Consider the following 27,737-nt stretch of genomic DNA (forward strand, 5'->3'; position numbering starts at 1 on the left):
ATCTAACTCGGTATGATGATATTTTCATAAGTAATGAAATAGAGATCAATGGGATAGATGTTTTTAGGTAAACTCTTCAAGAATAATTATGTTTTTATATACAATGGAATACGACTCAGCCATAAAAAAGAGTGAAATAATGCCACTTGCAGCAACATGGATGGACCTAGAGATGATCATACTAAGCGAAGTAAGTCAGACAGAGAAAGACGAATACCCTACGATATCACTTATATGTGGAATCTAAAATATGACACAAATGAACTTATCTATAAAACAGAAACACTCACAGATATAGAGGACAGACTTGTGGTTGCCAAGGGGGAGGGGGTGAGGGAGGGAGGGATTGGGAATTTGGGACTAGCAGATTATATACTATATACAGGATGGATAAACAACAAGGTCCTACTGCAGAGCACAGGGAACTATATTCAGTACCCTGTCATTAGCCATAATAGAAAAGAATATGAAAAAGGCTGTCTATATGTGTATAACTGAGTCGCTCTGTTGTACAGCAGAGAACGGCACAACACTGCAAATCAACTCTACGTCAATTTTTTAATTGAACAAAAAAGAATAGTTATGCTTTATGGTATGTCTACTTAAAAACAGCTTCTCCACATTTTGGTATCTTGAAACTTTACGTTTGCTAAATTAAGTTAAGTGATGGGAACTCATTGAATATCTAGATCATTTCCAATTAAGGTAAAAATACTAAGACCTTAATTGCTAAGCAAGTCTAAGTTTACCTACTTTGTCTTCTTATTAGAGAAAAACTAAAGATGTTTGGGTTTACTGGTGACATGTCTTGTACCACAATGAGGGTGGAAATAATGCTGTGAGAAAATGTATGTTTCTAGAGGTTATAGAATATGTTCATGAGTTTGCCAATCAGGAAATGCTGGTATGACAGACAGTTCAGAGCTGCCTCTCTGTTTTTGCTAGAGATTCAGGTTTTTTTAAGGGTTAAAAATTATAGTATATATGTAATTAAAGAGACTTTAAAAAGGGAAACATTTCAGCAGACAATGAAAGTAAGAAGGAAAAAAATAAGATGTATGTTTTCAGTAAAAAAAAAAAAGTATGAAAAATGGAAATACATTTTGTTACAGGAAAAGGAAGTGAAGCATTTGAGAGAGATATTAAACTAATTAGGCTTATCTGGTACATTAAGTTACATGGGAAGTGTTATCAAATAAAAGATAACATTAAGCCTTCTTTATGTTATGTCTATATAAATATATATTATGTGTTCCAGAAATTCTATGAAATTCCTGGAAGTCTTATATGTCCTGACATAAAGTGTTAGCTGACATCAAAACTGAGCCTCACACTAGAGGCTGAGCCCGAGTATTAGGGAAATGCCCTTTCCTGCAAAGGGAACAACAGAATCTGTAAAGTTTATGGCACATGTAGATAAAGTCCATTGTGCTTCTACAAAATTAATCCCTCGGCGTCAGATTTTCCCATCCTGATGTCCTAGTAACATGGCAACAGTCTGCTCCTGAATCAGAGAAATTAAGATGGGTAAACAATGGCTGTAAATTAAATGAACAGCCAGGGCTGTGGGAAAAATTAAGATGGGTAAACAATGGCTGTAAATTAAATGAACAGTCAGGGCTGTGGGAAACCCGAGAAGGCCACTTGGTTCTTCCCATCTCCCTGGCAAACCACATTTTTTATGGGATGGATCAAAGCCTTCCCTTGCTGCAAGGCTTATGCCCTCATGGTGACAAAGAAATGGTTAAAAAGTGTGTTTTCCACTTGAGATTTACCTTCCACAATCTCCAATAATCAAGGCACCCACTTCACTGGGCAAATCACATGAGTCTTAACAAAAACATCTCACAAACTTCTTGGAATTATCACTGTCACTAACGTCCTCAATCATCAGGCAAGGTCACCCAAACTAATGGAAAACCTGGACTTAAACAGAACAAAAATAAACAATATGGCTTTGAATGAACTGATAAGTATGATTTTAATTTTTATGACTTTTTGTCTGACATATTACCAGCTTTTAATCTTTGTTTTTCAGATGTAAGGGAACCTTTCCCCTTAGGCTTATTATGACTTATAACAATGTAGTAAATTACACCTTTGTAAACAGAATCGAAGCATTTATCTTTTCTCTCTACCTGATCCCTCCAGAATTTGGAAACTCTTAACGTTCCCAGCAGCCTTTCCAGGTGAATAAGGAAGGCCACTTCCTGGCAGGTGCAGGAACCTCAAGATGTTTGGACCTTGCGAAGGGAGGAATCCACCTAAGTCTCTAGGCGTTGCTGGCAGAATCTGATGGCAAGTCCTTGGCATAGCTTTCCTGGCCATGAGAGGACTTTTCAAAGTCCAGTTTGAGATTCTTTATGAATAGTTACAGCACAGCCAAATTTAAAAGAGCCTGTAACTCCAAAGAAGACATACTGATGCCCAACAGGCACATGAAAAGATGCTCAACGTCGTTAATCAACAGAGAGATGCAAGTCAAACCCACAGTGAGATGTCACCTCACTCCCGCCACAATGGTTGTCATCAAAAAGGCCATAACAAATGTGGGCATAACATTTGCCCATAACAAATGTGGGCAAGGATGTGGAGAAAAGGGAACCTTCCTACACCGTTGGTGGGAATGTAAATTGGTGCAGCCACTATGGAGAACAGTATGGAGGTTCCTCAAAAAACTAAAAATAGAACTACCATATGATCCAGCAATTCCACTTCTGGGTATATATCCAAAGAAAACAAAAACACTAATTTGAAAAGATACATGCACCCCAACGTTCATAGCAGCATTATTTACAAAAGCCACAACATGGGAACAACCCAAGTGCTCGCCAATGGATGAGTGGATAAAGAAGATGTGGTGCATATATATACAATGGACTATTACTCCATTATATTACAGCCCTAAAAAAATGAAATTCTGCCATTTGCAACATGTGAATGAACCTAGAGAACATTACGGTTAGTGAAATAAGTCAGGCAGAGAAAGACAAGTATTCTATGTTATCATTTATAATGTGGAAGGTAAACAATAAAACAAATGACTGTATATAACAAAACAAAAACAGACTTAGAGAGCTAGAGAACAAACTAGTGGTTACAGGTGGGGAGAAAGGAGGGGGAGGGGCAAGATAGGGGCATGGGATTAAGAAGTACGAAATACTATGTATAAAGCAGATGAGCGGCGAGGGTAAATTGCACAGCACAGGGAAATACAGCCGCTGTTTTGTAATAACTGTAAATGGAGTATAATCTATAAAAATGATGAATCACTATGTTATATACCTGAAACTAATATAATATTGTAAATCAACTATACCTCAATAAAAAATAAATAAAAGAGCCTATATGTTCAATTACACTTATGTAACTAATCAGGCCAAATTTATTGAAACTAGACTTATTTTTGCAAACAAGACTTTGCAAGTTGGCTATATTTGAGGCAAAGAAGGATAATTGTAGAGAGAAAAATTATGTTTCAGACAATATACCTTTGTGGATATTAAGTTCTAGTGCTATTGTCTTTGAGGTTTGGTATTTTCTGCCTAAAACTCACTTCCTAGATGACTCCTTGTTACTGTGTTACAGTATTGTAGAGTTCAATTGAATTATTAAGAGGATATTCTAAGCTTGTTTCTGAAGCTGATCATAGTAAATTATCTTTGGGTGAAGATCAGATGCTGCATGACCTGCACCCAGGAGACTGTGCAGACTGGAAAAGACATCATTTAAAGGACTACCCCAACCTAGATGGAAGGACCCTTATCAGGTGCTCTTAACTAGCTCATGCACAGTGAAACTGAAGGGAATTGGCTCTGGAATTCATATTTCCACTCAAAAAAGGCCTCTGCATCAGACTCGTCTATAGAGAGGACTGCTGACCTCAAAGTCACCTTAAAACAACCATCAAGACAGAACAGGAAGACGATTACAACAGCGGAGACACAGCCGACCCAAGAATCCAGGCCAGGCCTGTAAGACCCATCCTACTAGTTCAATTGAACTGTTATTCAAATGTTTGTCTCCCTATCAAAATAGAAAGTTACTGTTTTGACTATACTTTTTCCCCATTGTTTAGGATGGAAAAAAAATTCTTTGGTCAAGTTGTCACAAAAGGTATAGCTACCGGCAGCGATCTAACCCATTGTTAGATCTGTCATCAAATTCCTCGGTCAATACAAGACTGATACAGGCTCCTCAGAATACCTGTCACCGACTTCTCAGACGTTCCTAATGTAACCACTTACCTACACCAAACCTAACCTTTCAGGTTCAAATTCTTCAACATACGAATGTGTCCGTCTCTTGTCTGGTACTACCCTCTGTCCTTAGAGACCAAGCACAACTTATGCTAGGACACCCCCACCCCCACTCTGTCCCTTACTTAATTAACAAATGTCGTAAAGAGGAAAGCACAAGTGAATTATGCCAGCAACTCCCTTATGTCAAATACCGTACAGATGGCTTTTGGAAAGAGTGCAAGAGAAATGACCCATGGTTTAACACCATGTTAACAAAACTTCCAATTAATGAGGCTATCAATGAGAGCTCTCTGGGAGGATCACTTTCACTCCCCCAGGTTTTGTCTTCATGTGTGATATTGGAACTGATCCACCTTCCCAAGGATGGGCACATAAATGACTTAACAGCTGGCAAATAGATTTATGTTTATTGTGTCATTAGGTTACCCCATTGTCAATACACAAGGAAATAAATGAACCTCCTTTCTCTCCCCATTACAGAGTCAACAGATCCATGTTAGCAGGATACCAAGAAACCTGGTGGCAATTCTCTCAGAAAACCTAATTCCTAATGCAGGAACGTATGTAAACAGAGAGGTGATCGGAAATCTATCAGCCACCCTTGGTCAAATAGCTGAGGAGACTGCAGAACTCACTGAAGCACAGCACACATCCCCAAACTCCTTAGCCCAAGTCGTATTAGATAACAGGGCTGCCTTAGATGTCCCGCTGGCTAAACAGGGGGGGATTTGCGCTATTGCTCACACTACTTGTTGTGTTTACCTCCGGAGAAGCTGAGACTCGTCTAGAAAGACTTTCCCAAAAGGCAAGTGGGTTACAAGATGTAAGAAGAACTGACGCTTTAAATGAGCTGTTTAGTTGCTCTCTTCAGGCATTAGTAATTTTTTCACTCTGCTTTACAGATGATTATTATTTTCACAACATGTATTCATCGCTCTTTTCCTAACTATCAACCTACTTGTGACATGTACCACTGCCTGCTTTAAGTCTACTGCTAAAAGCACATGTACGGTGTTTGTGTGACCATTCAGCATAACTGATCAAATGCATAGCCTATAAATTGTTTCCCCATTAGCGTACTTCTGTGCTTGTTTACCGTGTCTGATTAGTTTCCCCCCAACGTGGATAACTAAATCTCTGCACACGTGTAAACAAACAGAGGAGGCCTAACACCAAAGGGCATGATGGACCCAGGGCGGATAGCAACCACCCTGGCATCAAGGGACAAATATGTTGATCGTCAATGCTTTCTATTGAGACTTTATGATCAAAGGGGAGAAATAATGAAAGAAATTTTCGCATATTCAGGTTTGGGGACATCATTCTGGCTTATACATGATTTAACTTGAATTTTATGCTAAGAAAAACAGCCTAGCACACATGCATTGTGCGTTTGCTTTAATCATTAAAGGAAAGAGCATATTGACCAGAAGTAAAGAATGTCCACGTTAAAAATAAAGATAAATGCCTCCCTTCCTGGGATGCCAATGCTAGCCCTCCTTTGATGATAAGACTCCCTTCCCAGGCGCCCAGGCCATGCTGACTCACTGTGTACGTGCTGATCTGTTTTTTCTCGAAAACTTGAAGGAATGTACCCCTGACTTGTTTGATGTTCTTTGTTCCAAAAATACATAAAACTGTGCTGAAACCCGTGCTTCTTGGGAGCAGTCCCTCAGCGTTATCTGAGAGGCTATCTTCTGGGCTATAGTCCTCAGTTTGGCTCACATAAAATTCTTTTCTATTCCTATTGTAGACTGTTTGAGTATTTCTGTCAACATAAGTCATCAGAGGGGTGTTACTGAATAATTCTGTACTCCACTAATTTTTCATCTGGTCATGTCAGTGATGACCCTTGCCTGAGTCAAGCATTACATTAATGAAGATTTTCTCGTTCTCTCCCTCCTTCTGCATTTATTAGCTGCATTCTTTCCTTCCCCTCACTGACATCTGTGTTCTGTTCACCTAGTTGGTCTGAACTGGCAACAGCGGTAGTTTACATTTGATTTCCCATTTGCTATGATCACTCAGGTTCTCTTTTCTGTGAGCTGATTACTCCCAACTTGGCCCATTTTTCTACACAATTGCTTGCCTTTCTAATGGTATCCTAAAGTTCCTCATACATCCATCCTCCGTGTCTGAGGGGGATTGGTCCCAGGACTCCACAGATACCAAAATCCAGGGATGGTTACGTCCCTTACATAAAACAGTGATGTGTTTGCAACCTAAGCACATCCTCCTGTGTACTTCAAACCATCTCTACATTATCTATGATATCTAATACAATATAAACGCTGTGTAACTAGTTGTAAATACTACATAAATAGTTGCTGGCATGCGGCCGATGCTAGTTTTGCTTTTGAGAACTTCCTGGAATTTTCCTTTTTGAGCACTTTCAGTCCGAGGTTGGTTGACTCCATGATGCATAGGGCCTACAGTATACACTGAATACTAACTCTTCATCACTGATGCGTGTTACAAATATCTCCTCCCGAGAGATGCCTTGCATTCTCACTCATGGTGTCTTCCGATGCAGAGAAGTTTATTTTTGAAACTTTATTCTTGTTGAATTTATCAGTCTTATGTTTTATGATTTGGGGGGGTTTATGCCTTATTTAAGAAATTTTCCCTGGTAGGAGAGCTTTCTGATTACTCTCCTATAGTTTTTTCTTAAAATTTTGAAGGTTTTCATTTTCAGACTTAGGTCTTTCGATGACCAGGAGTGGATTTTTGGTGGATGGTATGAAGGAGGACAGCACTTATTTTATTTTGTTCTCAGTGGATATGCAGCTGTTTCAGCTGTAAAAGAATGTTGCCCACCACCCAGTTCCACCTACAACACACCCTGAAAGGAATTCAAGGCAAAGATCAGGAATGAGACACTCTGTGCTCTGGGAAAACAGGCAGAACAGGCCCTCAGGTAGTTTGATATTTTCAGGGGAAAATTTATGAACCCAGATTCTTGCATCTTCTCATACTTAGAAAAACACTAAAATCATTAACTGAGATACCTGTTCCTTGTGACCAGCAGCAACCTTCTACCAAGATGTGCTCTTGATGGTACGTACCCCTTTACCAAAATCACGTATATACCGATTGCCCTCTCCTACATCTTTGGAACAGTTCCTCAGAGCTACTGCGATGCTGTTTCCCAGGCTATAGTCTTTAGTAAGACCCCAAATGAAACTGAAACGCACAGCTCTCCCATTGTACGTTTTTATTTCAGTCAACATATCCCATCGTTTCCCCGGTTATTCCTGGCACCATGTCTGCCCGCCACCCCTCCCCCCCATCAAGTTCCCCTGTGTGGGAGGCTTCACTCTCTTTTCTGTGTCCATCTGGGAGCAGACATTCCAGCGGCTTAGGGAACCCAGCTTCACATGGGAGGGTGGCTGGTAGGTCAGATTCCCCAACCTCAGTCTTCTGATATTCAGACCCCATTTCCTTCCACAGGAATTTTAGAATCAGTGTCAATTTACATGGGAATCCATATTGGAATGTGGGTGAGTTGCCCTGAATTCACAGATTAGTTTAGGGAGAAAAAACATTTTAAAGATCTTGTGGAACATGGTGACATCTCCAGTGACGTAGCTCTTCTGTAATACTTTTCAATAAAGGGATTTTATTATCACTCTAATTATCTTTCACATCTTTTGTTTGATTTGTTCTTATCCTGTTTTTTACATTTCTCTTGTAAATGGCATCTTTGAACATTGCCTCCTACCTTTCAATTTTTCTCTCTTGTGCTCACATGCACACATCCTCACTCTTCTTAATTCTAAAAACTTAGAATTGCAGATTTTCCTGGGTTTCCTTATAGACAGTTATTTGATTGTGAATAATGGTAGTTTCTTTTAAGGGACTAGTAGGCAAGAAAACCTTCTAACCTTTTACTATTAAGATGATTTGCTGCAGGATTTTGGAAGATGTCTTCCTCAGGTCACGGAAATTGCCCTTTATTCCTAATTGACTAAGAATTCGTAAACTGTGTTCTGTGTCATCCAATTTTTTTCGCCAGCCTTTAAACTCTATATGTGTCATAAATCGTCATATTACTCAGTTTTCTAATATAAAACTCTTTTTGCACTAGAGAGGACCCCCTTGGTCATGATGTAATTTTCAAAATCTTCGTATTTTTTGGTGGGGAGTTGTTCAATTGTTGGTTCAACATCTTTAAGATGAACTCAGTGTATTCGAGTTTCATGCTTCAATGCGGTAAAGTCTGTTTCCCCTGGAAACTGGCCACTTTATCTAGGTTTCTTATATACGGTCATAGAGTTGTCTATGCTCTGCTCTTACTGCTAATTCAGTCTCTGCCACCTTTGTCACATGCTCTCTCTTCATTTCAACGTGCTTTATGTCTTCTCCCCTTCCTACCTGATTTTCATGCCAGATGTTGGACTGTTTTATCAGTCCTTTTGAAGAGCCAATTTTTTTCTCTGTTGACCTTCCCTGCCAATTTTGTTTCTTTATTTTACTGTCTTCTTCTCTTTTCCTTACTCATTTCCATGCTTCTCTTACTGTTTTAGTTTTTTGTTCCTTTTCTAACTTCTTGAATGTGATGTGTAACTTATTAAAAATATGGGTCTCCCCCAACCCCAACCTTCAGGCCCTGACATTTCCCTGCAGGTCTGGAGTCAGCAGCACCGAGTTCTGCTCTGGTCCCGTATTATCGCTCAGCTCCAAGGTGCTTCCCAAGTCCCATCCCAATTTCCTCTGTGACTCCTCATCTATTCAGTGTGTTTGCGCATTTCTAAACGTCCGCTAATAAGCTACGTGCCCTTGGTTCTGACTGGGCCGCAGATCGTTGGCTGGGACATTCCCATTAGAGCCTGAGACTTGCTCTGAATCCTCCTCTATAATCTGCTTCTGAAATGTTTCACACGCCGCTCTAGATTGGAGGAACCGTGGTCCATCAACCTCCATCGGTCGAGTCTAACTGTTTTCTTTGAACCTCACATGCCTGCCCCCTCAACTTAGATCCTCCTGACCTCTCTGTGACTATGAGACGTGCTTGAAAATCTCCCACTCAGATCCCGGACTTGTTCATTCCCTGGGCTTCCGCCATGTGTGACTCAGCGCACGTTGCTCTGAATCTGTACCATCTCGGTGAGCTGAATCTGCTTCTCGCATGTGCTGACCACCTCTCCCCAGGGCAGCTCTAGTCCCGTTAGTTCTGTGCGAGTGGAGGGACAGTGCTAGGGGGTCAATGGACCCCACCACTTACTACATGAAGGTGTTCATCTTCGAATCCCTGCAGGAAAGCACAGTGGCTGTGCTCAGGGTATTTGCACCGACTGCAAACAGCCCTGCCATGGGGGTGGGGAGGGGCGCAGTCCACGCATATCTATGGATGTATATGCGGGGGAGGGCACGTGAGGGGGCACGGATGTGTGCGTCGGGTTGCGTGCCGTGTGCCATCTGGGCGGGCGACCTCGTTGTCGGGGTCCCGGCCCCCATGGCGGGCTGATGGGAGATGCTCCCTACTTTCCACCGCTCTGCAGAGCCTTCCCAGGGGGCGGGTCCAGACTCCGGCAGCTTCCTCTGTGGATACTTGGCTGTGCGAGCTCCTACGTCTTGATCCAATTTTTGTGATTTATATTTTCCGTAATTCTATTTGGTCAGGACTTTCAGACTTATTACACAGTGAGCACTGTATTCTCAGATAATATAGAAAGAACGGTCTGTGTTTGCTGTGTCTGCTCCCTGAAATGTGCTTTTCCACTCCTTTCCTGGGGCTGTGTGCACCTCTCGTGCTCTGGACTCTCCTTCCGCCCCATCTCTGGGGGACGTTTGTGAAGTGTCCCACTGTGCCCTGGGCCTGCCTCCCAGAACCCCTGCAAAAGCCAAGCTCCACTGCCCCAAACCAGCTTCAGAGCTGACCTGGGGGGCTGGGCGCTGGGGCGGAGAACCGAGCAGTGTGTGGGCTCTCGGAGTGGAGACAGAAGGTTCTAGGGGTGAAAACCCATTGACAGAAGTGGAAGCACAGTAGAGCCATGGCCCCACGGTCTCCTGAGCTGACCCCTGAGATGACTGCCCAGGGTCCTGCGGGCCCCCTAGCTGCACAATGGTCACCGCCCCCCCAGGGCCCCATCCATGAGCCAGGGCACACCTGTCCGAGGGGAGTCTGCTAGCTTTATTTACAGACCCCAGAGGTTGGGGGCAGCGAGGACAGAGACACAGGAGGTGCCCGGGAGCTGGATGCCTCCACGTGGGCCCCACAGGCTGAGGGTCTCTGCCTCTGGGAACTTCTTCGGTTGCTTTACTTCCAGCGCCCTCCGACTTTGCCCTTGGCCGTGGTCCCGGCCTTCTTGCTGCTACAAATAGGAAGCAAGGTGGTCTTGAGCATGAGGGGATCCGGGACCCTGGCCAACCCCTCCCCTGGCCCCTGGCAGACCCCAGACCCTGGCAGCTCTGCCCGGCCCGGCTCTGGAATCCCCAGAGCGTCCCCCAGCTCCAATCCAGCAGCAGTGACTCACCTGCACCTGCCTAGCCAGGCTCGGGCGGCTTTGCGCAGAGGGAGTCAGTGAGGCTAAGTGGGGGCTGGCGAGAGCCTGGTCCCCCTCCCCCTCCCTCCCTCCCCCACCCGAGGGGCTCGAGACACAGGCGGCAGGGAGACTCTGGGGCCCTACGTCAAGCAGACCGCGTGGGAAGCTGCCACCTTCCCAGCTACTTTGTCCTGAAAAGAGTCTCTGCGCCCTGAGTCACAGCCTCCTGGGGCAGTGGGCTATTCTGGTCCTGCACTCCAGGCCAGCAGTCCCAGCCTGGTGGACTCGGCAGCAGGGAGGGTCTTATTCCAGAATCAGCCACTGGCTAGAACTGGACCCTCGGGTCGGGAGGTCCCACCCCAAGGGACGGTGGTCCTCAGGAACCCGCTGCATCTGGCTGAGCCCTCTGCACGCCAGTGAGCCGGGAGCGAGCTGGGGGCCGAGTTAGGACGGGCTGGTGATCAGAGCTCTTTTTTGGACAACTTCGGGCTGGAATGGGCCCTGCAGCTCCCAAGGCTTCAGGAGAAGGCCCGGCGCTGGGGCTGTGCCCACAGCCTGAGAACCCTCCCAGCCATGCACACGCACGCACACACACGTGCTCATGCACATACCTGGCCAAACGGCCCCCTCTCGAAGGGACCTGCAAAAACCCCTGCCCTGCACGGAGGCAGGGAGGAGGGCGCGTCTCCTTCACCCGCCCCACTGCCCACCTTGGGGCGTGCCCCATCTCGGCCACCAGGCTCCGGGACAAAATCCCTCTCTGGGCCTTACCCAGCAGTTATTGTAAAGGGTCCCATGGACCCCGAGGGTTCACCGTCCTGAGGAACCAGTGATTTCACCCAGGGCCACGGAGGAGCCGGTGACAAAGCCCAGGCCCCCTGATTCCTGGTCCCAGGTCACCTTTGAAGTGACACGCTGCTGGCACGTCCAGGAGCCCAGTCTGGCTTCACCAGGCCACTCTGAAGGCTGCCCAGGGGGCTCCTGCCAGCCCTCCCCCAAGCTGCCATCCTTCTGGGCTCTGGGGTTAGGGCTGAGAGGAGGCTGTGGGTCCAGGGGTGCAGGGTCCCGACATGCTGGCCCAAGTGGCCGTCTGGCTAGTCCTGTTACTACCCTGCTGAAGGCCAGCTGCCACCGACACAGGCTGAAATCGCCAGGGCCCTGGCGCGCCCGTGGCAGCTGACCCGTGGGGCCGTGTGTCCCGTGCAGAGCAAGGGACGGGCAGAGCTACTCACTGCTTCTGGGCCTGGTCGATGCGGCTCCTGAGGTTGGTAATCTGCAAACAACACAGGCGACTTACCTGCCGCGTCCAAGCAGGGCCAGGCCGGGGAGTGGCCTCCTGCCCTGTGGGCCCCTCGGCGGCCCTGGCAGGTCTCGGCGCTCTTACTGCGTCCCGGCTCCTTTGGTTGGAGGACCCTTGGGCTTGTGCCTCCGACCTACTCTTGATGGCCCGAGCTGGAGACCTGGGCTATGACACACAGCAGCCCAGGAGCTGCCACTTACCTTCCAGACTCTGCGGGATGTGGGGCAGGGGGCACGGGGCGGAGGCGAGGCTTGCAAGCAGAGCCCCTACCTGGTGGGCCCGAGCTCAGAGCCCTGCGGCCTCTCAGTCCTCCGCCCAGCTGCTCTCTCCTGCCGACTGCCCGGGGGGAGGCTGGGGGAAGGCAAGGCCCGGCCCCCGCTGCCAGCCGAGACAGCAGGTCAGCCTCAGCAGCCCCCAGGTGGCAGGCAGGGGGGAGGAGGAAGGCGGGAGGAGAAGAGGAAGGCCTCCGGGGTCTCCGTGCCCCCTGCCGCCGACACCTGCAACGACCCAGGTTTTCGCCATGCGAGAGGCCCACCGTGCATGAACACTCAGAGCCCGGTCCAGGGTGGACCCCGGCTACTTACAACTTGGCCAGCATCTCCACTCTGGCCCGGACGTTCATGATCTAGAAAGACCGAGACGGTTAGGGGGCTGGGTGGGCAGTTGAGGCTCCGGCACCCACCGTGCGCTGGGCTATTCTGGGCCAGGGCTCGTGTGTTTCTTTTAGCGCCCGGGGACCCATCGTGGGCCATGCACAGTCTATCAGGCAGCAGTTCGGCCCTGGCTCAGCCTCCTGGACAGGAGTAGGGCCGCTCTGGGCTCTCTCTGAAGCCCATTTCCGAGGCCGGCCCTCCCAGGGGAGTATCAGCAGAGAGCCGTGATGCCACCGCGCCTGGTCCTGCCTGCAGGCCGGCAGCGATACACAGGCCCCTGGGGGTGGCCTGGGAGGGGCGTGGTCCTGCTCCAGTTAGAGGTGGGGAAATCGAGGCGCAGGAAGACCAGGCAACTCGCCCAAGGGCACCGGGATCCTGAGAAGGAGGCAGGACTTGCCTGTCTGTCAGTACTGGTCTCCCACACCCTCCATCTCAGGGGCCAGTAGAGGAAGCTGGGAGAGGTGCCCTGAGAGTGGAAGGTCCTTTCCCCGGGACCCTGGAGGCCAGAAGGGTCTGTGCTTCACGCAGCGGGTCCTTCCCCCGGACTGGTGCCCCCAGCCCCACCCCCAGGCCCAGACTCCGAGGGACGGTGTCCACCCAGGGCTGCCGTCCTGAGTCGTGAGCCGAGCCGGCGCCCAGCCCCCGGGGGAGGGGCACTGTCCCAGCCCCCTCCCCAGCTCTGAGCTTGGGGGCCTGGGAGGGGACTGGGGAGGACCCCCACCACAGAGGAGCTTGGTGCCAACCTGGTGGGCTTGGGACACTGCTGGCTTTCCACGGTCTCCCCCCAGCCCCCCGAGGGCACTCTGCCCCAATGCTCCCTCCTGCCAGCCCTGGGAGCCAGAACGATGTGGGGAGACTGGCCTGGAGGACACCCAGGCAGGGCCCCCGCAGGACAGGGGCCTCGGCGGGGTCCGGGGGGACTCGGGGTGCCCAGGGGTGCCCGCCGGCAGACGAGGGCACAGGAGCTTAGCTCACTTCGTATTTCTGCCGCTTCAGCTTCTCCGCGTACTCAAACTTGTTGGTCTCCAGCTGGTACAGGGTTTCCCAGAGCTCCTTGGCCTTGTCCCTGGGGAGGGAGCGGCAGAGAGGGAGGTTGGCAGGTCAGCCCCGGGAGGCTGGGGCCGGGCCCCCCCACACCCCGAGGGGCGTCCTCACGTGAGCTTCTCCTCGCTGAGGTGGTCGATGTTGAGGGGCTTCCGCCGCTCGGCCAGGACTTTCTTCTTCATCTCCCGGGCCGTCTGCTTCTTGCCTCTCTTCTGGTCAGCCTGAGGGGACACGACAGTGGGGACGTGGCGCGGCCGGCCTGAGGGCGTGGCGGGGACCCCCGGGCCACAGGCCCCGTGCTCACCTTGGCCAGGTAGCTGCTGTAGTTGACGCCCATGGAGGACAGGGCCTTCTTCTTCTTCAGGTCGTCCTCGGCCTTCCTCTTGGCGTCCTCTTCCTCCCGCCGGGCTTTCTCCTCCTGCGGAGACCCCACCCCGAGACCTCAGGGAAGACATCGAGGACTGCCTGGGCTTGGAACCTTCTGGAAGGTCCAGGTCCTGGTCGGGTCAGCCCTCTCGCGGGGGTCCTGCAGGGCGTGGGGACCTTAGCCACCGGCCCGGGTCCTTGGCCGGTGTCAAGGGGAACGTCGGAAGAAAGGGGGTCTGGGAGCCCGGCGTTTCTGGGGCCGGGGGCTGGGGGGTGCCTCACCGCCAGCCTGTTCTGACGCTCCCTCTCCTTCTCGGCCCGGATCCTCTGCTGTTCGGCTCTCTCCGCACGGCGCTTCTCCTGCAGCCGGACGAGGGCCGGGTCACTGCGGCCTGGCCACCCCGGGCCCGCGCCCGCCCACGGCTGCCGGCACTCACGATTCTCTCCTTGAGCGCGACGAGCTCCTCTTCCTCCTTCTTCCGGGCCTCGAAGTGGCTGTCAATGAGAGCCTGCAACTCCATGAGGTCTTTGTTCTGCCGCTTCTTCTGGATGTCCTGTGTGGAACAGGCCCGTCACCCCCAGCCCTCCTCCGGAACTCTGGGCTCCCTGGCCCTCCTGGGGGCCGGCGGCTGCCTGCTCCCTTAGCCACAGGGTAGGAGCGGTGCCCTCCCCGTGGTGAGTCCAGGCCGGGCGCGGCCCTGAGGTCGGTCAGCACCCCCGGGACGGACTGGCCCTGACGTGGCCCCGTTGTCGTGCCCAGTGGTGCCCTGCGTGGATCGGGAAGAGAGGAAATTGGGGAGTGAGGTAGCCTGTTGGATACACAGATGGATGGGTGGGTGAGTGGATGGGTGAGTGGATGGGTGGGTGGGTGGGTGCGTGGATGAGTGGGTAGATGAGTGGATGGACGATGGGTAGATAAACGGATGGACGGAGAGATGAATGGATGGATGAAGGCTATAGATGGTTGGAGGAAAGGACAGATGGGTGGATGCACAGACGGATGGATGGATGGATAGATGGTTGGGTGGGCGGAGGATGGATGGATAGGTGGGTGGGTGGGTGGGTGGAGGAAAGCATGGATGTGTAGATCGGTGGGTGAGTATCTGGTTGAGTGGATGGATGGATGGATGGGTGGATAGATGGTTGGGTGGGCGGAGAATGGATGGATAGGTGGGTGGGTGGGTGGGTGGAGGAAAGCATGGATATGTAGATCGGTGGGTGAGTATCTGGTTGAGTGGATGGACGATGGGTGGATAGATGGATGGGTGAGTGACGGATGGACGGACTGATGAATGGAGGGATGAAGGATACAGACGGATGGAGAAAAGGACAGATGGATGGACGCACAGATGGATGGATGGGTGGGGGAGGAGGGAAGAAAAGTATCTATTACTGGAGGAGTTTCTTCCGGTCCAGGAATGAATCAAAGCAGAATTGCGTGGAACCAGGGAGCCTGAGCTCTGGCTGCTCTAGAGGAGGTGACCTCCTCAGGCTTAGCCTGCAGCCTGGAAGCTGGGGGCTGCGGGGAGGGTGTGTTGATCTGGGTCCCCGAAACTTACATCGAAGTCTACTTTCTCCCCTTCCGGGATCTTAGGAGCCGTGAGTCTGAAGAAGAGAGAGAGGCTCATGAGTGGAGACGAGTGGGGACCCCACCAGGACAGCTGGCCTGACCCAACCCGGCCTGGCCCTCCCGCCTTTCAGCCTGGCACCTGGCCGGGGACGCACTGCCTGACCTTTGCTCTTATCACACATATAACCTACTGTCCCCAGAATGGCTTGACCCTTCGAGGAGGTTTCAAGCATCCCTCTGTTTTGCCAACTTCTGGACCTCGCAAGAGCTGTCTCACCCCCCTCTGTCCAGGAAGGGTAGCCTAGCCTTCTTTCTCAAACAAATAAACAAATGTGGCGAGGTCAGACCAGAGGGCAGGGTGGTCACCGCACACCCTCCCAGGGCCTTTGGCCTCTGCGGTCAGGAACGGCTGTCTCGGATGACCCTTTGCGTTTCTCTGGCCTCTCTTTGATCTTTCTTTCTGGGGACCCAGAGGAAGGGGGGCTGGGCAGAAAGCAGTGCGAAGAAGAAATGAGACCTCTCCCTGAATCCGGCCGGCTGTAACAGCCATGCTCTCCACTCTCCCCTGAATACATTTCAGATGGAGCAAAGAGTTAAATCAACAAGAACAACAACAATTTCTTCAAAAAAGAAGAAAGTGGAACTGAATATGGACCGGGATGCTGGCGCAGGAAAGGATTTTCTAAGCTCGGAAGGTCCTGCTCGGGAACTCCATGCAAATGAAAAACTTATGGACATGGAAAAAGACACAGCGCAAAAGGGGGGGAAGAAAAACCAGACTAGAAAAATCTTTTCAGCAAATACAGAGAAGACTTATATCCTTATGCAAACTGATGATTAAGAAAACACAGAGACACCCCCGCCGTTAGATAAATGGGCAGAGAGCGTAAGCTAGCAGCTCCCCAAGAAGAAAGACCACCAGTCAACACACGAGGGAAAGGCCATCAAAGGAATGCGAAGGAAAACAACCCAGAGAGGCCGTTTCTCATCCACCCGTCAGAGGCTCCGTGTGCAGGCACGTCGCGGTCCCCGGGCATGCGGCGTGGAGACCGCGCTGGCGGCCCTCGTGGAAGCCGTTTGGCAGACGATATCAAAAGCCTTAAGAACGTTCCTACTCTTTGACCCAGTAATTCCATTCTGGGAATGAGGCCTAGGGAAATAACCCGAAAGACAGAAAATGCTTTCCACCCAGCGTTATTTATGATAGTAAAATATTGGGGAAAGCCTTAATATCCTGCAATAGAGGAATGGTTAGGAAAATTATGGTTTGTCCAATTGATGGAATATTATGTGGCCATTCAAAATATTTAAGAAGACTATGTAAAAACATGGAAAAATACTTAGAAACAGCGCTGCATTTTAAAAAAAGCAGAATTCAAGGCTGTATAGACAGGACGATGTTTGAAAAACAGCTCAGTTTCAGTCTTTTTTTCCGAGCCCGATGCATGGAAAAAGAGTAGGAAGAAATAAGGCCTTTTTATTCCTTTCTACTCTTTTCCGCAGTCTGGCAGGCGGGGTGGGAGAGTTATAGATGATTTTTTTTCATTGGACTTTTACGTATTTTCCAAATTTTCTTTAATGAGGTGTTTTATTTTCATAATGAAAACACAAACATTTTTTTAAAACTAGAAAATATCTTGTGACCCGGCAGCTTTCTTTAAAACTGCTGAAAAATAAAGTGTAACGGACGGAAATGTGCTGGCTATACGCTCACATATTTCCAGTCTTCTTTGGAGAGTCCGTAAGGCTCCCCTAAGTGGGAGCGAACACTTGGCGTGCGCTCATACGCGCTGACATTCCATCCCGTGCAGAGCAAAGGCAGGCATGAATCCTCTGAAGGATAAGGGGGTGAAGCATGTGCAAAGTGCCGTGGCTTCGTACGTACTTATCAGAAACAGAAAAGTCAGGAAAGTCGGACTAAAACAAAACATCTCTGAACCACTCACTGACATGTGGGCAAAACGAGGGAAAGAAAGTCCCTTCGAGCAAGGAAGATGGTTCCCCAGAGAGGGTCGAGGCCCCCGTGAAGGGAGGGATCGTGGCTGCGGTCAAGGTTTTGTTCCCAAGTGGATTTCAGGGGTGAGACCCTCCTTCCCACCGCCCCACTTTCACGCCTATCTCACATCTAGGGCCCTGGGAGATGGAGGGCAGCAGGCCGGTACAGGGGGGCCGGAGAGGGCACAGGGAGCTGCGTGGGGCCTCCCTCTCTCTGCCCTGTCTTCCCCAACTTCCTACACCCCTTCCTCCCTCCGTCCATTGTCTCCTCCTGCAGGAAGCCCTCCTTGCCAACACTGGATGATCCGGGGCAGAACCACGCCCGACTGGACTGCCAGAGTCTGTCTCTGCCCGTCTCTGGGAGGTCTGACCCCCACCTGTGTGTGGGGGGGGGGCTGTCCCCAGTGACCCCATTCCCATGATGCCTCAGCAGAAATCTGGAACCTTCAACACCAAACCAAGGAGCAAAGAAGCAGCTGCTGCTCTCAGGGGTGGGGTCTCCAGAGCCTGATGCACTTTGCTGCTTCCTCGGGGGCCCGGAGCCCAGCCCTGGGGCACCTGGTTCCCCAGGTGGCCTCGGGCCCCGTCCAGCCTGCCCGCCCGGGCTTCTCCTCCAAGCCTGGGCTCCAGGCCTCACCCTGCCCGCCCCGCCCGCCCGACGTCCATCCCTGCCCACCCCACACTCACTTGAGTCTTGGCTTCTCCTCTGGTCAGCAGGGCACCGGCGTGGGGAGAGGGGAGAGGGGAGAGAGACCAAGTGAGATGGACAGCACACTCCGGCCACCGGGTCCCTGGGGGCCTCAGGCTGGGGGCAAAGACCCCACCAGGAGCAAAGGGGGTCTTGCCCCCACTCTGGGCCCACGGAGGTCCCTGTGGGGTCTGAGGAGGGGAGCTCGGGTGCGGGGCCCAGGACACTGGCGGGAGAAGCGAAAACGGAGCCCAGACATAGAGCATCCTCAGGGGGCAGAGGCAGGAGAGAAAGACCAGAGATGGCGGTGGGGGTGAGGGGCGGAGGGGGGGCAAAGACCGGGGGTGGGGGGAGCATTCCCCTGCCCAGGCTCCGGTCTGCTGGCCGTTCCCCACTGACCGCCCCATCGTGGTGTCAGGCAGTGCTAAGTCCCGAGGCAGACGCAGAGCGAAGCGGCAAGGCCTGGCCTTTGGAGGCCCCGGTGCTGGGAGAAGAGGACACACAGGCGGGCAGGCGCGTCTGTGCGGACGAGCTGCGTGCGGCCAGGGGCCTTACCTGCCTCACCCTCCCACCCTTCCTCGGCATCGTCAGGAAAGTGCACACGCAAGAGGAAGCGGCAGGGCAGCAGGGGTGAGTCGGGGTGCGAGCAGGGGCACGGGTGAGGGCCCAGGGCAGACGCCAGCCAGGGGGCACACCCCGACCCCTCTTCCCCTGGGTGTGCGTTGGCCTGGACCCTGTTTGTGACCCCAGCTGAAGGCCAGAGAACTTGCGTCTGGGTAGGGGCTGGAGGAGCTGTGCGGCCAGGATGCCCCAGGAGAGACCCGGCCCCACCCCAGGAGGCCGTGGCTGGAGAGGCCGCTGACGGCCTGTGGGTGCTGGGTGCTGGCTTCTTTGAGTCTTTCCACCAGGGGTGAGCGGTTCTGGGGACCGAACGCCTGGGTTTGGTTGGGCTGAAGCCCGAGGGGGTCTGGAACAACTCGGTTAATAAAGCTTCTTGGGGCCTCAGACCTGGTCAGTCCCAGCCCAAGGAGACGAGGGTGCTCACGCAGAGCCCCGAAGGGCCCTGCGTCCGCTCGGCCCCAAGGTGGGGGCTCCTGACTCCCAAGGGAGCCTGTCCCAGCCCCTTAAGAGGCTTCTCTTCCAGAGCCTGGCTGGGCCATCTCACAGGACTGGGCTTACGACGGGTGGCCTGTCCGGGCTGCAGCCCTCAGACCTGAGACCCCACCTGGCTGGGCTAACCCAGCCACCCTCACGTGGGGGGCTGCTTCATTTGACCCTCCCTGCCTCCCCGGGCCCTGGGGAGGTCCTGGCCGGCCTGGATGCAGCCCGGGATCTGCAGGGGGCCTGGCAGCACCCTAGCCCCATCCTTCAGTCCCGGCCCTGGGCCCTTTGGTGGCAATGACGCCTGGCCGTCAGCCTGTCTGAACCGCCAACGCCCCCTGCACTTGGTCTGGCCCCAGGCCTGTTGGGGGTGGGAGGGCCTTGGGCAGGGTCTCCCCTCACATCCCCCTCGGCTCACAGATCGCACGGTTCCTTAGCACCCAACCCCACTCCCACAAAGAGCGCCCCCAGCCCCCTGGCACGACTCAGTTTTCAGGCGGGCCTGACGTCACTTCCCCCCGCACCTGGTGGGGGGCTATGAGCTTGGGGAGACTGAGGGAGACGGCGCTTTGGGAGCAGACGCCAGGGGAGGGTGTGGGGGGAGGCCAGGTACCACGCAGCAAAGCTCCCCAGGCAGCAGGCAGGCGGGCAGCGGCCCGGCAGCGCCAGCCCTGTCTGTCTGTCTGTCTGTTGGCCTCAGGGCCGGTTCCAGGGTGACCTGGTGACCTTGTGACCACCACAGCCCTTGCTTGCACCCCGGTTCCTGCAAGGCTCAGCATTCGCTGCCCGACCCTCGGGGCCGGCACATCCCTTTCTCTTACAGGTGGCCTCGCTTCGGGGGCTGTGCTCCAGGTTCTGGCCCAGCCGGGAGGCCCCCTGTGGCCCCCTGAGACATTGTGTGAAGGCAGGGGCTGCCCGACTAGGGCGCTGACTTGAGCCCGCACCGCCGTCACCTCCACCCGGGTAGGGCAGGCCCACCCAGGGGGCCTCCTCGCGCCTGGGTGTGTCTGGCTCCAGCCCAGGCGATGGGTGGGATGCTGGGACCTGACTGTTGCTCGCTTGCACGCAAGGCCCCCAGCTGTTCCGGGTCCCCGACATCCCCACCTCAGCCTCAGCCTGACTTTCTGCTTCACCCCACTTGCCTCTCCACCCTTCCTTTAGCCCCCGCCTTACTTCCCCTCTCTGCCCTGCTATCTGGGGCAGGGCGGAGGCCACCTGCCCTGCCTCTCCTCCTCTGCTCTTCCCCACCCAGCCCTGGTGGATCCCGAGGGTCCCAGTGGACCCCAGCACAACCCTCTCGAGGCCCACACCCGTCTCAGGCCCTACACTCGGCTCTGCTCTTGACCTCGAGGCTGACCACCTCCATCTGCCTGCCGGTGACCCGGGAACGGCCTCGTGCCCCCAGCCCTGAAGGCCCTCTGCCTGCTTCCCGGCAGCCAGTCCCGCCTGAGCCAGCGCCCCAGGCCTGACTGTCCCCACCCTGTCCCCAGCAGGAATGGCAGCGAGAGTCATGCAGGGAAGGAGGAAGAAGTGGTGGGGGCTCAGGCCCCGGTACGGGGACTGGGGTCGGGGGCGAACCTACCTTCCTGGACTTCCTCTGCAAAAGCGGCACCGTGGGGGGAAAGGGGGGGAAGAGAGAGAACCAGCTGTGAACCTTGGGGCAGAGGCTGAGGGGAGGGGAGCCGCGGGCGAGCGGAACACACGGTGAGTAGGTTACACGGCCCCTCTCGTTCTTCGCGGCCGGGAGGCAGCTCACACACGTGTGCACATGCGCCCACACGAGACTGAAGTCATGGCACCTACCTGGTTCATGAACTTCATGGACTAAGGAGGCCATGCGTGGGTCAGGGGTCAAAGGAGAAAGGATCCAAGGTTAATGGAGACAGCCGGTGGCCATGGGAGGGTCAGTGGCCGAGGCCGAGGGGTGGGGAGGGTGCGGGGAGTGAGCGAGACAAGGGCAGTGCTGGCCCGGGGCAGCGTCCCCCCAGGTCCCGTCCCTGCCTCTCCTCGGAGTTTCCCGCCCCGCTCTCTGCTCCTGTCAGGACTTCGCTGCTGGGCACGGGGCTGTCGGGGCCCTGCCTGCCTCTGCCGCCTCCCCTCTTCCCGCCATCTTCAGGCCCCCAGAAGACTTCCGTGCAGGGGCAGGGCTGTGACCCGGCGGGGTGGGACCAGGGGCTGGGGGCCTGTAGCCCAGGAAGCTTCCTACCAGCCCGAGAGTGGGGGACACGCCTGCCAGGGCGCTCGGGCAGCAGGCGCCAGCCCTCAGCTGCTCTGACCAAGGACCCAAGCACGGCTGGGGAGTGACAAGGGCTCCGGCGGGGGGCTGACGGGCCCGGCTCAGGGCGCTGACCGCGGGGCCTGCCCCGCCATCGCCCTGTGCTCACCGAGATCCAGCCCGGGTCCCCGGCCCTGCCGAGGGGCCGGGCGCTGTGGGGCTCTGAGGTACCCACCCTGGGGTGGAAGGCTGGCTTCAGGGCTGTCTCCGGGGCAGCTAGGTCTACATCTGGTCCAGCAGTCCCCCACTGACCAGCCCTCCCTGGGCCAGGGGGTGGAGGACCCCATCTGCCACCCTGCCCATGTTTGGGGGTGCGGGCCCTCGGGGCCCCCTATCTGGTCAAGCACTGGCCGTGGTTAATGGGTTACGCTGGGGCCACATGTGGGGGCCCCTTGGCTGGCTGGCGCCTGACTGTTCCCCCCGCCCCCCGCTGCGTGTCCCAGCCAGCCCCGGGCGCCCCATGTGGCCAGAAGCCCTGTGTCCTCGTACCTTCCTCGTGGACCTCATGGGCTTCTGCAGGCGAGGGGGGCGCTGGGTGTGCGGTGGCAGGAGGAGAGAGGAGAGGTTAGGCCAGGAGCACACTGCACGTCCTTAGGCGGGGGAGGCACGCAGGGTCACTGAGGTCGGGGGGCAGAGGGCTGGCGGGTGGGCGAGGGGCTGGGGTCCTGGACCCCACTTACCTTCCTCCTGGGCCTCTTCTGAGGAGGGAGCCAGAGGGTGCAGGAGGGAGAGAGGGAACAGGACAGCTGTTAGGGGCCACGTGGTGGGGGCGAGGAAGGGAGGCAGTCCCAGGTGCAGGGGAGGGTGGTGGGCAGCAGGCGCTCCAGGGACCGGGGGAGGCTGGCCCTGCTTCAAGGGCCTGCAGGACCTCAGAGAGCTCAGGCCTCGGCCTCGCCTCTGCAGTGTGACCTCCTCCCGGCCCTGGGGGTCTCCGAGCCCCTTCCGCATCCGCGGGGAGCCTGCTCTGGACTGCGGTGCCTGTGCACCGGAGGGTCTCGCTAAGTCTGACTCTGAAGGTGTCATGGGACAAGCCCAGGAGACGTGGGCCTGAACGCGGGCGGCCAAGGCAGGTCTTAGAGGACCCAGCTCGGGGGACCTGTGCCCCCGGCCCCGTCGCCTTCCCTGGCGAAGGGCGGCTCCCGGGGCCACGGCTCCCTCTCAGAAGGAGTCTTTCTACCTTTTCAGCCGAAAAAGAAATGTTTTGCTCACGTTGTTAGGGCAGCCAAGTGTTTTCAAAATATTTTCAAAACCTAGCGCCCAGAACGCCCCACAGGAGAAGCCTGCCTGGTGGAGTTCGGGAAAGCCTTCCCGCGGTTGAGCGGGTGCCAGCGGCCGCGCACGAGCGCCCGTCGGGCCTGAGAACCACCCGTGCGCACCCTTCCCAGGGGCCGTGGCTCCACTCCCACGCCTGCCTGGGCACGGCCCACCAGGAGGCTCCCACAGACTTGGGCTAGGGAGGGGTCTCCAGATCCGCCTGGAGGTTCCTGCTCCCAGAGGGAGGGGGGAGGGGAGGATGCTGGGAGAAACAGAGAGAGACACAGAGACAGAGACACAGGCAGAGACAGAGAGAGGCAGAGCTGTGGAGAGGCAGGCAGGGCCCACACACCCAGACTTGCTATTAACGGGGTGAGTGTCTTCACAACCAAATCCCAGGTAGCTTCACACACCATGGACACCGTGGATGAGGTTATTATGTATAAGTAACACATAACAATGCAAAAAGTGTTAATGAGGGACCAGTGCGTGCTTCCTGTTAATCGAGTAACGAGGTGGGCAGTTAGGGGTGATGGCGAGTGGGGATTAAGGATGAGGAAGGTGGACAGTTACTTGGTGAGTCTGTGGGGGGGGACTGGAGGCCCCCTGGGGACGAGAGTGGACATGTGGGGCGGGGGGACTTCCGGGGCTACCTCGGTTACCGTCCCTCTCTACTCCTCTGCCAGGGGTAGAGCAAAGGAGAGGGGCCAGCTAGAGGGCGCGCCAGGGACCAGCCTGGGAGGTGAGGAGGGTGGCGCCTGCCTGCCCCGTCGCCCACTGCCACGCCACTCCGGCCGGCCAGAGAGGGGCCTGGGAGGAGGAAGAGGCTCTGGCGGTGACTGTGGCTCCCGGGGAGGGGTCTGGGCTGCGGAGGCCCAGGTCCTATCCTGGGAGGGCGGCCCCGCTGCCCAGACGAGCCTGCAGTGCAGGGACTGGGCCTCGGGCCCTGGCCTTTGAGAAGAGGTGCAGGGGCAGGAGTGGGAGCCCATTCACAGAGGGGGCGATCGGACGCGGCTTCCAACGGGGGCTCCCTGGGAGAGGCTCCAGCAGCGGCTGGCCCTCCCCACCTGGACTTTCTGTCTAGAGGCTGATGCAGAGACAGTCTGGCTTCCACACTTACCCTCGACGTGTTCACTGTGGGGGAGAGAGGGGGAGGGGGGTGAGGGGGGTGGGAGCTCTCGGCGGGGGGTCCTCTGACCTCTGAGCACAGCCGAGGTCCAGGGGTCCCGAGGCAGGGCGGGTACTCACACTTCCTCGTCAGACATGGTGGGTGGGTGGTTTCTGCAGGGGTGGAGGGAGACCGGGGTGAGGATTACGAATTGCCTTGACCTAGAGGGGCTGGAATGGGTGGGGGATGGGCCCTTGGAGTGGGGCTGCAAGGGGACGCCCGTCAACAGGGGTCTTGGGCCAACTCTCCGGCCTTGGGCGGGCGGCTCCTGCGCTCGGGGCCTCCCCAGCAGGCCGCCTGGCTTCCTCCAGGGCTCCAGGCCCCCCAGCCCTCTTCGCCCCTGATCTGATCCCATTCCGCCCCCCTTCCTGCCCTGGCTCCAGCCTGGAGCTTGGACTCCCGGAGCTGGACGGGATGCTGGAAGGTCGTGGCAGGGCAGACATCCTCTCTATAGCATTCCCCGAGGAGGGTCATCCAGGATGCACGCAGCTCGTCCAGGCCGGCGGGGGGCGGGGGCGGGGGCCCGCGGGCTGCTCTGCACCGCGGAGCCGTGCTGCTGCTGCGGCCTCAAAACCTCCCTCTTGGTGGTCTCTGCTCTCGGGCCTAGATGGGGGGGGCTCCCAGGGAGCCCCCAAATTACAGAGCTTGGCACCTCCGAGTGGGAACCTTGGACCTTCCCTGGCCTTTCCGCCCGCCATCCCCACAAGGCCCCCTCCTCAGGTGTGAGCCCAGGCTCCCTTCTCTGACTGACGCTTTCCCGTTAGGACCCCGTGTCCTCTTATGGGGGTGCCCAGGGATCCCCTGGGGTCTCCCGTGGCCCTCTGCAGAGCCCTCTTCCAGAATCACAAGCGTGCACGAGACATTCTGTTCCCCCACACGCACCCCCGTCTCCCCCTTGCCCCAGCAGACAGCAGACTGAGCCCCGGCTCGTGAGGACGGGGTCTGGGCTGTTTCTCTGTGGGGGCCCCTCAGCCTGGTGCCCTTGCCAGGCGCACATGGCCTCCAAGAACTGAGTGGACGGCCCCGTCCCTCCCTCAGCCTGCTTTCCCAGGCCCTGTGGATGCCCTTGAACGTGTCAACGGCTGCGGGGAAGCCTGTACCCGGGCCTGGCTGCATGTGTCCAGGTGTGGGCGGCGCCGGGCCAGCGCTCTCAGGGACCGTCTATCCGTGAGCTGGCCACCACACAGACCTGAGGCAGCCGGGCCTGGGAACGCTCGGAGCAGCTGCATCAGAATGTTGGCCCCGGGTTTCGAAAAACAGAGTTCATGACAACTTGCTACAGCTTGAAGACAATAGTTATGGCCCCCCGCCCCGGGAGATTTGTATAAGAAAAACACAAGTTCATCATCTAAAAATGCGTTTACATCGCATTGCTAAGGTGGGAACAGTTTTCCGAAGCCTCTGTCAAGAATGTTAATTTTCCCAGAGCAATTTAAGCTCCATGCAAAATTAACCAACGGATGGGTCTCTGCTAAGCCCTCCAGGAAGCCGAGCCGTTTTCTCGCATCCTGAGGTCCCTTCCCGGGGCTCTGCTGCCCCCTCAGGTTACAGCCTCTCGCTCGGTCTACAGCTGGGGTCTCACGGTCCCTCGGCCCAAACCCTCCTGGTGGGCCCTGCCCCTGGGTGTCGGGCCCCCGCCCCGCCCAGGCCACTGTCCTTGCCCTACTGTGCCCACCTCTCCCCCTGGCAGGGCCCGACACCTGTCAGCCGCCTTGACAAGGGGTGGTCGTGGCCTGAGTCCAGGGGTGGGTTATTTTTAAGGAGCCAGTGGCAGCTGAGACGTCCAGAAATAGGCACCCGAATTAGCCAAGACACCTCTGCCCAGAAACCCAAGACGATGGGAGGGGGGACTGGGAAGGCAGCCCCCGCTCAGGTCTTGGCCTGCGTCCCCGCCCCCGCCAACCCCCCGCCTGTCCCCGGGGCTGGGCCTCTTGTCTTCTGGGCCAGAGTCCCAGGGGCCGTGCAGGCGGGCTCCCGCATACCCAGGCAGGGTGTCCTACCCTCTAAAGAGGGAAACTGAGGCCGCTCTGGGCTCCTTTTCTTCCCAGCAAAGCCCTGGGGCTGACACCACGGGCTGCTCTGTCCCACCCGCCCTCCCTCTGAGAGGGGCCCAGGGTGCGGTGTGCTTGGGGGCAGGGTGGCATTTCGACAGCTGAGAAGGAAACCAGTTGTCCATTTAATGTCCTGCCCCCAGAGGGGCCATTGTGAAAACAGCCTCTGAGGTCACCACTCCTTGGGGACACCCTCTCCTTCCTTCCTTCCCAAGTGACAAGATGGGGGCGGGGAGGCAGGAGGCCCTGCCGCTCGCTTGCTGTGGGCCCTGACCCTGTTCCCTGACCCTCGCCCCCCCCCCCCGACATCCCATCTCCTCTCAGAATGATTGAGGGCACCAGAGAGGCTGCTGCCCGGTGAAGGCGCCCCATCCCATGACGTCAGGAGGGTCAGCTGAGCCCTGGTTCGAGGGGGCACAGGAAGGACAGGAGGGGCCTCCTGGGAGTTCGTGCTCCTCGCGTCCAGGCTGAGGTGGGACACGTCTGCCTTGGGCAGACAGGACAGACGCCCAGCTCCCCACCCCTCCCTCTGTCCCCCCCCCCAGCCCAGGCCCCATCCACTCCAGGCCTTGGCCTCTGGGCTGCTGGGGTCCCCGCCACCCCTCCCCCAGACCCACTCCTGCGGTGAACCCCACCAGCCACCGTCGTAGCTGTCGTCTTTACAGACGGCGGCGTTAGAGGCGGTGGCCGCTGGGCCGAGGGCTCCAGCCTCCTGGGAGAAGCTGGCCGAGGCGCCCCTCAGCTTAGCAGAGCCCCGTGGAAACGCCAGGGCGGGGAGGGCGGCCGCACCGCAGCAGGTGGCCTCGAAGCCCTGGGCAGCGCCCCTTCCCGGCTTCTTCACCTCGAATCGTCACCGTTGTCTAGCCATCTGCCTTGGGACCACCCGCTCACCCCCGGGCCTTCCGGGGAGCCCCCTCCGTCCTCCTTCTTGGGCCTCCCCTGCCCCTGTACTCTGGTCTGGAAGGGCTTCCTCTGCCTCTGATGTTCAGAGAACGTCACCCCGCGATGCCAGCACGCCAGGCCGTTGGGACCCTGCGGTGGCTTCCTGGGTCTCCAGGACGCCATGCTTAAAGCGGCAAAAGGCTAGGGCGGCACGGCGTCCTGCACCCGGGGCCCCAGGACGCACCCAGGCCCACCGGCACACAGCAGGCCGGCCCGGTCCCGGGGCTGCTCTCAGACGTACTGACCTGCGGCTGGGTCTGGAGAGATGGGCAGGAGCTCCCTGCGGACAGGACCGGCTCAGGCACTGCCCGCTCGCCGCATGCTCTCATGTTATAGTGACACTCGATCTTTCCCGGCAGCCCATTGGCCAGGGGCTGTGTGGCCCGGGTGCGTGGGACGGGCGGGAAGGGGCTGTGCCTTGAGGCCCCTTACCAAGTATAGCAAGAACAGAGGAGGGGGCGCAAGGAGGCGAGGATGGGGGGGAAGGAGACGAGGGCCGCCCCCCTCCCCCAGGAAGTGTCAGCTTCTATTTTTACTCTCTGACAGTGGGCACATTCTTCACGGGCGGAGGAGGGTGAAGGAG

General features: G+C 55.7%; 1 protein-coding gene across 2 annotated transcripts; it reads right to left on the minus strand.

Annotated features, from left to right (window-relative positions):
* Positions 1 to 10,374: 10,374 nt before the first annotated feature.
* TNNT3 (troponin T3, fast skeletal type) lies at positions 10,375 to 27,494 on the minus strand. Of its 2 annotated transcripts, none has more exons than XM_033861692.2 (16): positions 27,400 to 27,494; positions 24,242 to 24,274; positions 24,114 to 24,127; positions 22,420 to 22,437; positions 22,229 to 22,270; positions 21,268 to 21,288; positions 21,047 to 21,061; positions 18,363 to 18,381; positions 15,670 to 15,715; positions 14,548 to 14,664; positions 14,393 to 14,470; positions 14,049 to 14,162; positions 13,856 to 13,965; positions 13,676 to 13,766; positions 11,980 to 12,020; positions 10,375 to 10,576 (listed from the first exon to the last, which is right to left on the minus strand). In XM_033861692.2, the coding sequence occupies exons 2-16, from the start codon at positions 24,256 to 24,258 to the stop codon at positions 10,522 to 10,524; spliced, it is 798 nt and encodes a 265-aa protein (XP_033717583.2). In that variant the 5' UTR covers positions 24,259 to 24,274; positions 27,400 to 27,494; the 3' UTR covers positions 10,375 to 10,521. The 2 variants fall into 2 exon arrangements, with proteins under 2 accessions (XP_033717583.2, XP_073665460.1); XM_073809359.1 differs by lacking the exon at positions 11,980 to 12,020 and adding an exon at positions 12,632 to 12,672 and having other exon boundaries at positions 27,400 to 27,493.
* Positions 27,495 to 27,737: the final 243 nt, after the last annotated feature.

This window comes from Tursiops truncatus, chromosome 8, assembly GCF_011762595.2.
Source record: "Tursiops truncatus isolate mTurTru1 chromosome 8, mTurTru1.mat.Y, whole genome shotgun sequence".
Taxonomy (NCBI): Eukaryota; Metazoa; Chordata; class Mammalia; order Artiodactyla; family Delphinidae; genus Tursiops; species Tursiops truncatus.

Coding starts and splice junctions, on each gene's coding strand:
- TNNT3 (XM_033861692.2), bottom strand. Junction 14,471..14,547: donor TCGCGCTCAAGGAGAGAATC/GTGAGTGCCGGC, acceptor GTCCGGCTGCAG/GAGAAGCGCCGTGCGGAGAG. Junction 12,021..13,675: donor TGAAGCGGCAGAAATACGAA/GTGAGCTAAGCT, acceptor TGTTGTTTGCAG/ATTACCAACCTCAGGAGCCG.